The following is a 17,117-nucleotide window of genomic DNA, read 5'->3' on the forward strand; positions in this document are numbered from 1 at the left end:
TTTTCAAGTGGAAACCTTCCTGGTATATTTCAGGGAGGCGAATTTGGCATGGGGTCTTATTTGCTGAAAGACCCTCAGTCCCCAGCAGATCTTGGGATACTAAAGCAACAGTAGTACTACAAGAGACTGAGTTCTTCCCTAGTCCCTTTTGTCTTTTTTTTCTCACTCTCCTGTTTTCTCCCCGAGGATTCTCCTTCCTCTTGACCCAGTCTTCTTCACCGCCCCCCCCATCTCTTCTCTTTCTTCCTCATTACCAAACCTGAAGAGCTCTAAATATTTGTGGCTCCAGGGATGAGGCAAGTAAAGTAGTTTCTAGTTCCCAGAAATGGGAGCAGTTGTAAGAAAAACAAAACAAAAACAAAAACCTGCTTCTAGCCATATTAACATTAATTTAGGGACTCTATTTTGAACTTATAGCTATCCAGAACATTCTGTTGGGTGTGAATTCAATATCTACATAGTAAATGGGATTTTTATGTCTAGGATGTCAATTTCAGGATGTTGATGCTATAATAAAAATAGACCATTAACCACATACATACTAGATCTGTTTTATGTGCATATTTCAGTAAACCAAGGAGGAGTGCCTATTTAAAGCAGATGAGTGGGGTCCGCAGGTAGCATAGTGATTGCAGTGCTGGACTCCCACATGGCTGACTGTGGTTCAAGTCCTGGACCTGGTGACCTGAACTCACGCTGGACATGTGTGAGTACATACCCAAAGTCCTGAGAGGAGTATTTTCATTCATTCAACAAACTTGCCTTGAGTATCTACTCTTCCAAGCACTATGCTAAATACTGAATATTACATTAAATCCAGCCTAATATTCTTTTGTGAGAAGCATCTCTGACCCAGTTAGGCTGTTGTATTGAAAAACTGGAGTCAGCTCAGATGTCAATACTATCGCTAGTCTGGGGGGTGGGATCTTCAAAAAGTTTGTGGAAAATATGTATTAAGAAAAACTATGCCTGGATTTCAAAATGTTTTTGCACCAAAATAAATTTGTACTTTGTACTTGAACTCCACTTTTCCAAGAAGTGTTTAAAGTCCCCTTGTAAGTGATCAATCACTCTCAGCATATATTATCTTCTAACCATTTAGAAAACTTCCTTCAATATGACAAAAAAATATATAGCAATGATACATAGACTGCAAAATGAATAGCTGACTCTAGGTTTGCTTCCTCTTTGGGAGAGAATAAAAACAAAATTCGAGGCACACTGCTATTGCAGAAAGACTACCAAACCTGGAGTCAGATGGCTTAGGTTTGATTTCAGCTTCATAATTTTAGGAAAGTTACTGAAACTTTCTGTGCTATTTTTTTTTAATCCTAAAAATGAGTCCAGAAATATTTGCCCTAACTTCTTGTGGCATTACTGAGAGTAAAAATAGTGAAATAATGTTTGTAAAAGTGCTCTTAAAAACTCTACAGCTCCATACAAATGTAACTGATCACAATGGAATAGTCTTTAATATTTTTCATGAAAAATCATTACATATGGTTTTCTTCTCTCTCTCTCTCTCTTTCTATCCCCCTCTCCCTCTTTAGGTGGGGAAACATATTATCAACTAGCATTGTTTGGGCAGTTGGCAGCATAACCTACAGGTATTTCCTCATGAAAGAGATGAGTTAGAAGTTTTCCTTGTTGAAAATGAAATGCACTCCCCGAGGGCCAGACTCAGAGTTGGAGATGCTTTGTTTACTGAGGGTTTTAGCCAAGGCTTCAGGTCCACAGAGGAAAACTCCTATTCTTGTACTTTTGGGGAAGAAAAAAAAGAAAAGACAGTTAAAATTTTGGGAGGAGATAGACTACAAAATAGGTGGGAGGGGTGTCCTACTTATTCCAGGCCTCGTGGGGCCATTTCCTCTGCTCCTTTGTCTTTTCTACAAATCGAAAGGGTTCAGATTGCTTTGTGGGAGAGTGGCTCAGCACTGTTAGTAGGGCAGCTGGGTAATTCAAAAGGCAATTGGCTTCCCTGGAAAACAAAATCCAACCATAGGTTTGGGAACTGGTCTCCTAAACTCTCTCTGGCACTTTGAAATCAGGAACAAATACATTTTAAGTACACCAGTTCTGCCAGCAGCTTGGCATGGCTTCATTCTTCTGAATTTTTAGTCTTAAAGACTTGCTCTTCAAGGTATGGCTCCATTTCTTGTAATGTGATGCCCCCAACCAAGTACCCTTGGCATCCACTCTTTAAGAATGTATATTCCCGAGCTCCACCCCAGACCAACTAAATTAGTATCTACATTTTGAAAAAGATCTCCAGATGATTTGTATGCCCATTAGTGTTAAGAAGAATTTAAAAGGTGAGTTTCTCTCTTAAAATCAGAGATACCTGAACTTTGTATTGGGCATGAATTCAGCCTCTATAAGGTAATTCAGATATTTTAGTTTCTAGACTATAAAGGTCTTATCATGCTTGAGAGTTGCTGCGTTAGGCAGACCACAGGCCTAGAGAACACCTTAGTGGGGGACTCCTTACTTGGGGTGTTGACTGGCAATTGTCTTGAACTCATTATCCCAGTTGGGCCGTCCATACAAAGTCTTTTGTTTCAGGCCTGTGATCACGTCTTTCTCCTGGTCGTGGTGCACAGCAAAGTGACTGGCCTGAAGGAAAGGACATAAATTCAGAAAAAAATAAAAAGAGAAATGCTGCAAAAACACATACAGAAATATTTACATATTTCACAAACCAAGTTCTTACTATTTTAAAACACAGATGGTTACACGTGCGTGCGCACGCGCGCGCGCGCACACACACACACACACACACACACACACATATAGCAAGGCACCATGCTGGAGGCGAAAAGGTAAACAAAGATGAACAGTCTTCCTTATGCAATTTACAATTTACAAAATGATACCTTGAAGTACAAATACAAATAATCTTATTTTTGGAATTGGATGTGGTGAGTGCCATCAAAGGGGCACCGATTTCCTAAGAAGTAGAAAGAAGGAAAGTGGAGTGGGAGGATTTCAATATCAGAGTCAGGCATCGAAGTGTGGGGAGTGTCTCACTGTTTTTCTCTTTGTTTGACTTTCTTTCCTTACCCTGATATACTCCTACTCCTTTGAGAAAATCCCTACCAACTGAAATATTCATAGACCAGAGTGCACTCATATGTTGGTAACATAATGAGATATCAAATCAAGCCTAAATCTAGTCCGTGTGTGTGTGTGTGTGTGTGGTCACATGTTTTTCTATTACCATTATAAGAGGCCTCAATTTGAACAACAGGTATTTTTCATAAAAGTAGTTCATTAAATTTATTTTTTAAAGATAAATCAGATTTAAAACTCACTGGATGAATGATAGGGATGGAAAAGGCTAAGAAGGATGGTTACTTTGGTTTAATAATCCAGTAGGGACTAGTTTTGTAAAACAAAATATTTTGTTAATACAATTAAGTCTCATAATTGTAAAACTATGTATGGTTTTTAAAAATAATAACTTCAACACAATTTATATATTATAGATTTTTTCCCCTGAGTTTCTTTTTTTAAAATCAAAGAGTTTTTGTTTCATTTTTAACTTGCAGAAGTGGCATCTTGAAACCACTTTTTCTGGAGCAGCAATTCTCATAGTCATGTGTTTCCAGATCTACACTTGCTACAAGACTTGGAATGTTTATTGTAAACAAAAGCCAAAAGAGAAGTCAATCTTCACAGTGACAGGGTGCACATGAAAGATGTCCCAGTTCAGAAACCGATGTATGGGTAGAGATAGCTTCTATGCTTTGAATGTGTCCCCTCCAAAATTCAGGTGTTACCAATCTGAAATATTAAGAGGCAGAACCTTTAAGAGGTGATTAGTACGCAAAGGCTTATATCTCATAAATAGGATTAAGGCCCTTATACAAGAGGCTTCATGAAGCATTCAGCTTGCCCTACCTCCCTCCACCTTGTGAGGACATAGCATTCCTCTCCTCTGAAGGATGCAGCCCTCACCAGACAACCAAACATTCAAGTGCCTTGATCTCTAGAATTGTGAAAAAATATATTTTTATTCTCTATAAATTACCCAGTCTATGGTATTTTGTTATAGCAGCACAAATGAACTAAGACACCAGCTGAGAAACTCAACAGAAACAGGCAGAGATTCTTGACTTAGTGCTTCATTCAGGATGATAGCTGATGCTGCATCCGGGTCAAGTCATTAATATTGGCTTATTTACAAAAATGTTATCCCTTCTAGGAGTCATTAACTTGTTCAGAGTTTTTTGATTAAGGAATTTTGATATTTGGGACTAGCTATTCTTACCTGTAAAGGGCTGTCTCATTAATTGTAAAATGTTTCAATTGCCAAATGTCCCTGGTAGAGGTGGGGTGGAGGAACAAAATTGCCCCTGGTTGAGGACCACGGCCTTATTTCACTATACTAATCTCCAAATATTTTTTAAAGCAAACTGTCATTTGATACACACAAACACACACACATCCATATACATATAAGGGGTCTTCAAAAAGTTCATCAAATACATATTATTAAAAAGATATCCATGCATTTCAATATTTTTCCAAAAAGTAAAGTTGTACTTAAATCAGTTTTCCAGAAACATTTTTTTAATTGCCAGAGGGTACGCGAGCTTATGAGAGAGAGAAATAGAGAGGGAGAGGGAGAAATCATTCCCTAATGGGGTGTGGTCATGCTGCAACCCAATCTCCATTTCTCCGTCCCATTGGAATGTTGGGCACATGGACACATGTACCCAGCATAATTTTCAAGCCACTGGGGCCAGAAGTCAAACTACAATCCCTTAACCAATAGCTTTTAAGGTTAACTTTCCACGAACTTTCTGAAGTGCACTTATACATACACTATACACACACACACACATACACATATCATTTTCAATAGGTATACATTTCATTATTTACAAGTGATAATCATGTACTACTGGGAGTTGCTAAGAATGCAAGCTCTAGATCATTCTTACTCTGCCACTCACTTGTTGGGTTCCCTTGGCAAAGGACCTAACCTGTTCTGGGCCTTGGTTTCTTCATTTGTAAAATGTCAGTAGTAATAGTAGCTAACTCCTAGTGTTATTGAGAGAATAAAATTAGATGATCTATTTGGTTGTTGGAAAAGTCATGAAGCATTTTTGTGTAGAAAATCATGTCATGGCTTTTCTGATGACCTCGTATGTAAACACTAAGGATAATACTTGGCACTCGTATTTGCTTAATAACTACAAATGTATTGAGTATATTATAAAATGTACATAAACATATAAATTAAAGAATATACTTACATATATTCTTTTTTGTGTTGTGTACATATATAAATATAGAAAGAGACCGAAAGAGCAAGAGAAAAACTATTCTTTCCCTCATAATCCAGTGGGTTATCTTCTCTGCCTGTTTTGAGACCCCTTGGTGGAAGCATGGCTCTAATTATGTCAAAGTCATGACTTCTGTTTCCTTGTAGGCTCCTTAGCTTTGAATCTAGACTTAACGGTCTAAACATTATGTGCAAAAGCTGAGGGAAAGTGAAGGGGCTGGATCTATTAACTGTCTTTAGAAAAAAAGCAATACCCAAGACACACAATCAGCCAAAGGGAATTTAATAAATAATTCAGTACACTATGGAAAGGATCTGAGTCTTGGAATCTTGTCCTTACCTGAGACTCATCCCAGCCAGTGAGGTAGATGTTGTAGCTGAGGAAATCGGCATTGTTCTTCTCCTGCATCTGGGTCTCCAGCAGCTCTAGCAGGTCTGCAAACCACTCAAAGGCATGAGTGTCTCGGCACAGCCAGTAGAAGTAGATCTGAAAGAGGGACATATCAGGAAGCTGATTATATTTGGGATAGGCCCTATCAGTATTAGCATATAAATTTCTATTCCCAAAGTTTTTTTCAGATGCTCAGAATGACTAGAAACATAGATTTTTAGGAAGCTCTGGACATTTCACAGTCTATTTCACATAAACCCTTCTGGCTTTGGCACTGGCAAGGCAGTCAATAAATAGCTTGACCTCAGAAATACACAGCATGAGGGAGAAAAAAGAAAAAGAAAAAAGAAAGAAAAACCAACCAAACAAACAAACAAAACAAACAAACAAACAAACAAACAAAACAACTGGCATACCACTTTTCCCTCTGGGTCTTTCTTGCTCTCCCCAAATCCCTGACTTCCCTTGTACTTGCTCTCAGAAAGGTCAATAGAATCTAGACTAACAACAGTTATCATAGGCCATCTCCCCCGCCTGCCACTCCCAGTCACGAGCTCCTAAGGAAAAAAACAATTCTAATCACATCTCCTCTACATAGAAATGACATGAAAGGGAAGAATGAAAAGCCAAAGTAAGCCTAATGTCCCTCTTAGAGTTTATCTTTACAATTATAAGAATGTCTCAAGGTTTAATAAAGATGTCCTTTATCAGGTAATGAAATCAAATTTACATGTAACAAAAAATGTACCCTGGAGGGCCAGTCTTGTGGCCTATTGGTTAAGGCAGCTGGATCCTACATGCCCAACTGTAGTTCAAATCTCAGACCAGGAGGCTTGAAAAACATTCTGTGAACATGCATGCATACCAAAATTTGAAAGGATGGAGAAATGGAGAAGCGATTGTGGTGTAACTATACCACACTGTGGGGGGCGGGTGCTTTCTCCCTCTCCTTCTCTCTGTGTCTCTCTCAGGTGAGCACTCTCTAGCAAATTAAAAAAAAAATTTCCTGGGAATTAATCCTAAGAAGATAACCCCAAAAAAGTAAAAGCTTCATGTCTTCTGCCCTCCCCCTGCAAAAGAAGTGTTGGGTAGGGAGAGGCTAGAAATTTAACTGATATCTAATACAAGATGATAGAAATATTTTTCTGCTGTATATCCTGTCCATGGGACATGAAGGATTCACTAAAACTCATCTTTTTGAAGCCTGTGATGACACTAAAAAACATCATTTAAATGTTTGACAAAAATTAAGATATGAAATTATAATCCTCAATATTTATAATTTCCAAAACTATGTGGAAAAATATGTAATTATGTGGAAAAATACTAGAAGGGAATACACAAAAAGGATGGCTATTATGTTGGGGTTCTAAGTACTTTTTTTCTCTTTCTTCCAGATTTCCAGTAACGTTATCTAAATTTCCAGTAATGCTGAATAAAACACTACAAATGCTATTACTTTTGCTAATAGGCCTGCTTATATAGAAGCACATTTAATTTATCAAATAATCCTTTGAAGAACAGCCTGCCTCTCTGGAACCACCCACAGCTTCTCCCATGGTTTCTGTCAGTCTCACCCCTGAAGGAGCACTAAAGCCTCACTTGACAGTGTGATGACCACTGTAGGCCCTCCAATAAATAAAGGAACATACCTTTTTGAGCCTCAGATTGGTGGCATTATTGCAATATTTGTACCAGACAGACTTGAGAATGGATGCAAAGGGAGTGACCCCAATCCCTGCTCCCACCAGCATCACCACCTCATAGCTGAACACATCCTCACTAGCTGTGCCAAAGGGCCCATCAACTGCGATCCTGAAAAGAAATGGGGAAAAGATATTGATAGTTACAGAGATAGTTTACTCTTCAGAATAAGATGGGAAATCAATTATTATTAGGAATGTGCAATTGGTCGATTTGAACTGGAGCAGTGTATTTATGGGGCACTTTCTACTAAAAAATAACTTCGAAGTAACCAACTTAGTGTCAACATTGGAGTTTGAAGTAAGAAAAGAAATTTTTAGCTAACTGAAGACATTTGGCAACACAGCATGAGTATTTTTTCATTCCCCTCTCGTTTGCATACACATATGCATGCATGTGTGCATACACATGTCTATATCTCTTTCCAGGGCATCACATGTTGGAAATTCCTGCTCACATTCCAAATTGAAGTGAGAATTTTCTATATCACTAACATCTTGTAGATTTAATATTCCCACTTTGCATTTGTCTATTTATTGAGCTATTCAACAAACTCTTCTTCAGGATCTACTAAGTGACAAGTGACTGATACCGTGATAGGCATATGGACAGAAGAAGGCTAAGTTAATAACAAATGACATTTATACACAAATAAATTATTCTAAGTAAAAATTAAGAATATCTTTGATATACTATATTTTTTAGGAATATTAATATAACTTAGCCTTGGCCCTTACATACTTAAAGAAATTTGGGAGTTTTTATTACCAATATTTAATTCAAATGTCCTATATTTCATATCAGACTCATATTAAAAAATTGGATAAACATAGCACATAAAGAAATGGGAACACGGAAATAGCTACTTGTATTCTTAGAACTTGTGTGTTTTGTCAGAGACTCAGGAGATAGTACAAAGAGATAACGTGAGAAGAAGAACTACTTAGTGCCATTTTTCCTGAACTCATACTCCTTTGTATTATGTTCTGTATACTCACTTAGGTAGTTTCCAGGCATCTTGAAACTCCTGCTTATCACAACCACAAGCCTTGAACAATCCCTCTGTCCAGTCCCCAACGATACGGATATGGATGCTGAAGAAGTCTTCCTCAGGAGCAGAGGTCAGTGTGAAGGGGTGCCACTCCAGCTTAGACACTTTGGGGCATATCCTCTCCATGGGACATGAAGGATTCACTAAAACTCATCTTTTTGAAGCCTGTGATGACACTAAAAAACATCATTTAAATGTTTGACAAAAATTAAGATATGAAATTATAATCCTCAATATTTATAATTTCCAAAACTATGTGGAAAAATATGTAATTATGTGGAAAAATACTAGAAGGGAATACACAAAAAGGATGGCTATTATGTTGGGGTTCTAAGTACTTTTTTTCTCTTTCTTCCAGATTTCCAGTAACGTTATCTAAATTTCCAGTAATGCTGAATAAAACACTACAAATGCTATTACTTTTGCTAATAGGCCTGCTTATATAGAAGCACATTTAATTTATCAAATAATCCTTTGAAGAACAGCCTGCCTCTCTGGAACCACCCACAGCTTCTCCCATGGTTTCTGTCAGTCTCACCCCTGAAGGAGCACTAAAGCCTCACTTGACAGTGTGATGACCACTGTAGGCCCTCCAATAAATAAAGGAACATACCTTTTTGAGCCTCAGATTGGTGGCATTATTGCAATATTTGTACCAGACAGACTTGAGAATGGATGCAAAGGGAGTGACCCCAATCCCTGCTCCCACCAGCATCACCACCTCATAGCTGAACACATCCTCACTAGCTGTGCCAAAGGGCCCATCAACTGCGATCCTGAAAAGAAATGGGGAAAAGATATTGATAGTTACAGAGATAGTTTACTCTTCAGAATAAGATGGGAAATCAATTATTATTAGGAATGTGCAATTGGTCGATTTGAACTGGAGCAGTGTATTTATGGGGCACTTTCTACTAAAAAATAACTTCGAAGTAACCAACTTAGTGTCAACATTGGAGTTTGAAGTAAGAAAAGAAATTTTTAGCTAACTGAAGACATTTGGCAACACAGCATGAGTATTTTTTCATTCCCCTCTCGTTTGCATACACATATGCATGCATGTGTGCATACACATGTCTATATCTCTTTCCAGGGCATCACATGTTGGAAATTCCTGCTCACATTCCAAATTGAAGTGAGAATTTTCTATATCACTAACATCTTGTAGATTTAATATTCCCACTTTGCATTTGTCTATTTATTGAGCTATTCAACAAACTCTTCTTCAGGATCTACTAAGTGACAAGTGACTGATACCGTGATAGGCATATGGACAGAAGAAGGCTAAGTTAATAACAAATGACATTTATACACAAATAAATTATTCTAAGTAAAAATTAAGAATATCTTTGATATACTATATTTTTTAGGAATATTAATATAACTTAGCCTTGGCCCTTACATACTTAAAGAAATTTGGGAGTTTTTATTACCAATATTTAATTCAAATGTCCTATATTTCATATCAGACTCATATTAAAAAATTGGATAAACATAGCACATAAAGAAATGGGAACACGGAAATAGCTACTTGTATTCTTAGAACTTGTGTGTTTTGTCAGAGACTCAGGAGATAGTACAAAGAGATAACGTGAGAAGAAGAACTACTTAGTGCCATTTTTCCTGAACTCATACTCCTTTGTATTATGTTCTGTATACTCACTTAGGTAGTTTCCAGGCATCTTGAAACTCCTGCTTATCACAACCACAAGCCTTGAACAATCCCTCTGTCCAGTCCCCAACGATACGGATATGGATGCTGAAGAAGTCTTCCTCAGGAGCAGAGGTCAGTGTGAAGGGGTGCCACTCCAGCTTAGACACTTTGGGGCACTTGACAAAAATGTACTGTCCCACTTCCATCTTGAATCCCTTCTTCTTCATCTGAAGCTCAATGGTCTTGAAAGGATGAGTAACCACCTATGAAATAAAACAAGTCTCTGGAAATGACACTTTTACCAAATACTTGCCTTTTTAGTGTTCATACAGAAAACAGGCTGAGCTAAGGTGTGTCACTCAGGTCCCTATTTCAGGGCCAATCCAGCAGTTCTTCCAGCACATGTGTCTATTAGTGGAAATCATCTTTGGCTATAGCCCATGGTCAATGAGGGGTTGATGAAGGAATACAAAGGTCTGTTCTTCCCTCCTCAATTTGGGACAACTCCAAGGGGCTGTCCCAACTCCAGCTTTCCCTATAGGATCAGCTGAAGTTAGAGCTGCAACCACATCATGGGTCACCTTTTCCTTCTATCCAATCCCACCTCTGTTTCTTCCTTTACAGGTTCATCTCCTAAGAACACACCCCTATAAACCTGCATGCAGTTCTTTGCCTCAGAGTCTTTATCAGAGAATCCAACCTAAGATATCAGCCTATTGCTATTTGTTCTCTCAGAAGTCTAAAAAATTCCTAAAAATAGGAAAAAAGTGATGTTTTTTGTTCAGCTTTCCTAGCTCTTCAGGGAACAAGAGAAGGCCTTAGCACCTGGACAGAAGAAGGAGATCCCATTGGCTAGTTACATAGCAACATCCCCCAAACCAAGCCTCACTCTGGTTTGCTTTTGTCTTTAATCTTAGACCTACCTGATTTTATGCATGTTTCTGCATTTCTCCCTACCTAGGGAGTACACTATCCATCTCCCCCCAAACAGATCTTACCCACCCTTTGCTATCCTTTCTCCACATATACAAATGTTCATAGCAGATTTATTCATAGTAGAAAAACAAAAACAATATAATAGAAATAATCCAAATGTCTATCCAATTAGTGAGTGGATATATGTTCTTTTAATAGAATACAATAAAGAGCAGTACTGAAAGTAATATACCCTTTGGTGATGTCTAGGATAACATCTCGTGTATAATTAAAAACAACCCAAGAGACATCAAAGGAAATAAAAATCAATGGAAAGAAAATATTAGCTTCCTAATATCTGACATTGCTGATCTTTTCTTTTCACAGGTGGGGAATACAGGAGACTGGAAAATTCTTTTAATAAAAATTGTCAAATATTGGGACCAGCAGATAGCAAAGTGGTTACATTGCTGGACTCCCACATGGCCAGTTGTGGTTCAAGTCCTAGACCCACAGGCTTGAAACTCACACCGTGTGTGTGTGTGTGTGTGTGTGTGTGTGTGTGTGTGCCCAAAATCCCAAGAAGAGAATGCAGAAGAAAGGGTTGTGGCATGGCCATCCTCCCTGGGGAGTAATTTCTGGCTTTCTGTCTCTCTGTTTCTCTCTGTCACTCCAGCAAATGCATGTGCCCTATAGCAAAAATCTCCCCCCCCCAAAAAAAATTGTCAACTATTTCAAAACATTCTAATACATTGCATCTTATATGATAGAGCTGTAACCAACTTCCTTCATTTTGAAGACAGAAGATGAAAATGATGTTGAAAAATCTTTTACTATGTTGCAATTTTGTGTGGCAAAAACAATTTTTACCATATAGCAGTTTTGCTACTATAAGCAAAAATGGGATTTAACTAAGTAAAAAGTACTAGTCGACAGGATTCTCATTGGAACAATTTTGATAGTATCTTGTTTCTTTTATTTGTTTATATCAGAAGAAAATTAATACCTATTATTCTTCACAGGAACAAAATGTTTGCTTTAGAATGAAGTACATTTGAGAGGAATATTTGTTTGGTTCAATTGTCTCCAGTTTAGTAAAGGAAATTTTATGACAGTGCATTTTGCTGATCTGTGAGATTTTTGTTATAATACAATGTAAATATCAAAAAAGGAGAACTGTTGTGGTTTTGTATATTTCAAGACTTCCAAGACCAGCTGGGCTAACTTTACTATGTCTCCTGTGGGGTCAAATAAGAAAAGTGAGGGTGGAGTGCAGGAAGAATCTGTGTGTCTTGCAAATTCTTCATACCCAAAATATGATGTTGGTAAAAACTTTTTGAACTGTGTTGAACTGAATTAAATTTTATTTGATAAAAATAGTCCTGAGTGTGGAAACAACAAGTAAGGGTTTCCATTCATATTTATTTATTTTGTGATGACATAGATGAGTAGGGGGAAAGCCACTCTAGAATGTGAATTAGGAGACCAAATTTGAGATGCAGCTTAGTTAATAACTTGCTGAGACTTAGGGCATTTCAAAACTAATATTCTATGATTTTATATATAATGAACAGAAAATGAGATAACCTGGGAAACTAACTCAACCTCAATCAGACCTATCCTTAGTTCCTTAGATCTTTTCAAATCTGAATGTTATAAAACTCAGTTATGCTCTTTTGAACTCATGTTTTTTTCTTCCTTTTCCAGTCTTAACTAATCACATAATGCCTCCACACCTTTCACCTCTAAACAGACACACACACACACATACACACACACACATAGAGTTACACATTGAGGACATTCACGCACACAAAATACTTTGCTTCATTTTATCACAGAAAATTATAAGTTCTAGTTCCCCCAGTTAAGGGCTCCACCATTTGATTATTGAGCTAAGTACATTGGAATAAACAATATATCTTTTCTCTGGTCTAAGTTTAGTTAAAAAAAAAAAACAACTGGGTAAATGGAAGCTCTGATTAGTGATATATAGAACTTGGGTAGACTCATCAATGATAGATGCTGACTACTAGTAACTCCTAAACCAATCAGTACCTTGGTGATGACCACCTTCTGTTGAGATCGCCAAAACCGAACCAACCTCTCACAGAGATACAGGAACATGGGACCCACTATCCATTTCCAAGTCTGTAATCAGAGTAAAATTGAAAATGAGATGCAGTAAGACATGATAGCTAATAGAATATTCAGAGGAATAAAAAGTTTTAGAAGTCAAGTTAATCATTGTAGTCTTGTTTAAATATTTGACATTTGATAAATAAGTTACTTCTACAACAGAATGTATATAAATATATAAAATTAAGATACATTTTTGAGCCAGTGAAAATGAAAATTCTAATTAGTCACATTGGGGAACTGTATCTACAGTATGAAACTTTCCCAAGAGGAACTGCTCACAAGACTGGGATTTCCTATCAGTTTTGCAATTATAGCCGCAATAACCCTACAACATGGCAGGGGAGGTTTCAGAATGAATATTTCCCAAAAGGATAGTATTTCGGCAACATAATATTTTTAATGCAAAATTGCAATTGCTTTCTTTCAGTCATGCAATCAGAGTCTAATCTTTGCAAGATGACACATTTTGTGGAAGAATTTAGCTGTTTATCTAACACCCTGTTAAATTCTGGGAGCTATGTAATGTACTTGCTGAATGGGGACACATCTAAAGATCTTCAGTTTTCTCCAGATACTCCTCTGGTCAGAATCTACACTGTTTCAGAACACTGAAATTATTGTGCAACGTTCTTGGCTATATAAAATCATTTGAACTAAGCAGATCCATCCTGGGCCTCAGTTAGTTGTGGTCCTGCTTTAATAACTGAAATAACAAAGAACTTTAGAAGGTAGTTTCATTTAAAAGATGACTTTCCAGTATGGATTCCAAGGAGAAGAAAAGTCAGGAAGTTCTTCCTAGAGTCACACATATGATCTTTAGATTAAATGATATTTTTAGGAAACTTGTTGGAAGTTGAGAGACCTGAATGTGTCCATCTATAACCAAAGTTGAAGAAAATCAGTTCCAAATGTCCAGAATATTCTGTTGCTGGCCTTCATTTTCATGGGACAAGTATTTAAAACAGTCTCACATCATCCTTCTGTTTTGTGGGTTCTAACATGGGACTCCATTTGTGGGTCCAAATTTGAACATTGCCTTCACTATTTCCCAAAGCCCAGAAGCTCCTTTAAGGTGAATGACTGTTAAAATGAAGTACTTTGACATCATCTGTCATTGAGGAAATGTGCTTTCCCCAGCCAATAAGAGAACCAGAAATATAGTTCCCCTTTTGTCCTTTCTATTGATATCTGCATGGAGTGGGGGCAGTTCACTGATATGTCTAGTCACTTTCATTAATGAGCAAGGATGATTGAAAATGTTAAGTGCTCATAGGACCAGCAGATGGTGTAATGGCTACATTGTTGGACTCCCATGTACTTGATTGTGGTTCAAGTCCCAGGCCTGGCAGCTTGAAATTCATGCCGGTGCGTATGTGTCAAGAATCTCGGGGACCAGCAGTTAGCATAATGGCTATGTCTCTGGAGTCCCATGTAGTCGACCACGGTTTGCATCCCGGACCCGGTGGCTTAAAACTCACGCCGGGCGCGTGTGCATGCGTGCCCAAGATCCCGAGAGGAGAATGGAGGAGAAGGGACTGTGGCGTGGCCATGCCCCCTGGGGAGGGATTTATTGCTTTCTGTCTCTCTGTCTCTCTCTGTCTGTCTGGCGAGCGCACGCGCCCTATAGCGAAAACCTCTCCAAAAAAAAAAAAAAAAGAATCTCGAGAGGAGGAGAATAGAGAGAAGGGACTGCAGTGTGTGCCTCCCTAGTGAGTGATTTCTCACTTTCTGTCTCTCTGGCAAGTGTGCACACCTATAGCAAAAATCTCTCTCTAAAAAAAGTTAAGTGCTCAGATAATATTCTGTGTCTAGAAGAAGAGTATGCCATGCTAAGAGAGCAGGAAAAAAGAAAGTAAATGGGATGGGAATTTTGTCTTTATATTATATGAGGGAGTATTCCAAAAGTTCATGTAAAATGCATTATTACAAAAAAAACTATGCATGAATTTCACTTTTTATTTGTACCAAAATAAACCTGTACTTTAATTCCAATTTTCCACAAACTTTTTGCAATCCCCTAATATTGTGCCTAAAGAAAAAAAATAATAGTCCTGTTCAAAAGTATTGTACAAATACTGGTTTTCGTCTTCTTTTAAGCTAATGACCATCACAATAACCAGAAAAGTATCTATCTTACAATAGAGGAACAGCTATGAAGATTACAGAATCCACTTCCCACTCTATGGTGCAGAGATATTGAGAATACACAAATAGAGTCTTACAGAGCTCCCTATAGAAGAGGAAAAGTATTGGTTCATTGGGAAAATCATGGCACATTTTTGCATAGAAAAATATGTCATGACTTTCCAGATGGCCCAATATTTCACCATGGTTTCTCTTGGTTACCATTGACACACTCTTGCCCTATCACATGGTGCCATTGGGTATAAGTGTGAACCAGACTGTCCAGCCTCCTTTATGTCCCACAGACAGGACCTCCTGATGCTTAAAAGCAGCCCTATGTGTCACCTCATCAATTTCCTTCCCAGTTTCAAAAGTCATATAAGAAAGTCTTACTGCTGGTATCTAAAGAGGCCTCTAGCCCCTTATAAGTGATTTATTTGAACGGTCCAACTCAGCCCAGTTCAGAAAGGCATTCCTAAGTGTTCCTCTTAAAATAATTAACTTATGTTATCATGGCCCTAACATTCAGAAGAAAAGAGATGAAACTTCTTGAATTCAAATGCCACTTAAAGGCACTTCTTTTCCAAGTATAACATGACATTGATGACAGAGTATTGCAATGACATCTTTTGAAAAAAGAATTATTACTAAATGATGTATAGCAATTTAATGTATGAAAAATAATAATAAAATTAGTAAAAATAAATTTTAAAAGAATTATTAATTTAATTTTTATTTTTTTATTATTATTTAACTTGCTATAGGGCATGTGCACTCACCAGAGAGATAGAGACAGAGGGAGATAGAGTGAGATAGAGCGGGAAAGTGAGAAAGCAAGCCATCGGGTCTGGTACTTGAACCACAATTGACCATGTGGGAGTGCCTTAACCACCTTGCCACTTGCTGACCCCTAGATATGATATCTTAGCAGTTTCATGATATTCATAGTGGACAGCTATGACACTTTTACATTTTTTTGGACACACTTTTAAAACTTCCCACAGTGAAACTGCAATAGCAACAATAAACTGCACATACCATAGGAGGGTTCCCAGAGAACTGTGGGATGGGACACTCCTTTATTTTTCCCCATTGGGTGATCCTCTCAGAACATACTGTTGTATTGTGCTCAGCCATACTCTCTCTGGTCTGCCCACGTACAATTCGTCTGTAAAAAAAGTACAAGACCATTTAGTAAAAAGAAATTAAGCTGTTTGTTTTTCTTATATTCTAGGTATATTTTTAAAAGAATTATTTCATTTTATAAACTTTTACTTATTTATTTATATACTTATTTATTTTAATTTGACCAGAGAGGGATAGAGAAAGAGAGAAAGGGAAAGCGAGAAAGCAGGCTGCCAGGTCTAGGACTCGAAATGTGATCAGCCATATGTGAGTCCAGTGTCCTTAGCTGCCACGCCACCTGCTGGCCCTGAGATTCTAGGCATGTTTAAGTACTCTAACATGGGTCCTGTAATTTTCATTTAAAAGTAATTATCTTATAGCCCTCCTCTGAACAGATTAGAGGAAGGAAAAGACAATAGGAGATCTTCTGCAATAAGAAAAAATATGTACAATGTTACAAAGAATATTTACATGTAACATCATGCAGGGAAAGTCTTAGATCGTTAGTGTGTGTGTATTTAAGGGAAAAATTTGCTTCTGTCTTGAGTATCATTTTAAGTTACAAACAGAAACAGAAAATCCATAAATCTAACAGGGTGATTGCTAACCCAGAAAGCGTCTTTGTGCAAATTAGAAAATGGCACCATCCCACTTGGGACCAGCAGGTGGCGTGGCAGTTAAGGGCACTGGACTCCCACATGGCTGACAGTGGTTAGAGGCT

General features: G+C 37.7%; 1 protein-coding gene across 2 annotated transcripts in view; it reads right to left on the reverse strand.

Moving 5' to 3' along the window:
• Positions 1-523: 523 nt before the first annotated feature.
• Positions 524-17,117, reverse strand: part of CYBB (cytochrome b-245 beta chain) — a 39,296-nt gene continuing 22,702 nt past the window's right edge. Inside the window, exons 7-14 of one of the 2 annotated variants that reach the window (XM_027772031.1) lie at positions 16,310-16,439; positions 13,064-13,156; positions 10,210-10,353; positions 8,384-8,493; positions 7,334-7,496; positions 5,631-5,777; positions 2,489-2,613; positions 524-1,758 (exon numbers count right to left, since the gene is read on the reverse strand). In XM_027772031.1, the coding sequence (XP_027627832.1) occupies positions 1,632-1,758; positions 2,489-2,613; positions 5,631-5,777; positions 7,334-7,496; positions 8,384-8,493; positions 10,210-10,353; positions 13,064-13,156; positions 16,310-16,439 (1,039 nt within the window). In that variant the 3' untranslated portion in view covers positions 524-1,631. Of the gene's footprint in view, positions 1,759-2,488; positions 2,614-5,630; positions 5,778-7,333; positions 7,497-8,383; positions 8,494-9,049; positions 9,213-10,099; positions 10,354-13,063; positions 13,157-16,309; positions 16,440-17,117 lie in introns of both variants that reach the window. The other variant, XM_006148894.3, reaches the window with a different exon arrangement.

The sequence above is a fragment of the Tupaia chinensis genome, unplaced genomic scaffold (assembly GCF_000334495.1).
Source record: "Tupaia chinensis unplaced genomic scaffold, TupChi_1.0 Scaffold000248_2, whole genome shotgun sequence".
Taxonomy (NCBI): domain Eukaryota; kingdom Metazoa; phylum Chordata; class Mammalia; order Scandentia; family Tupaiidae; genus Tupaia; species Tupaia belangeri.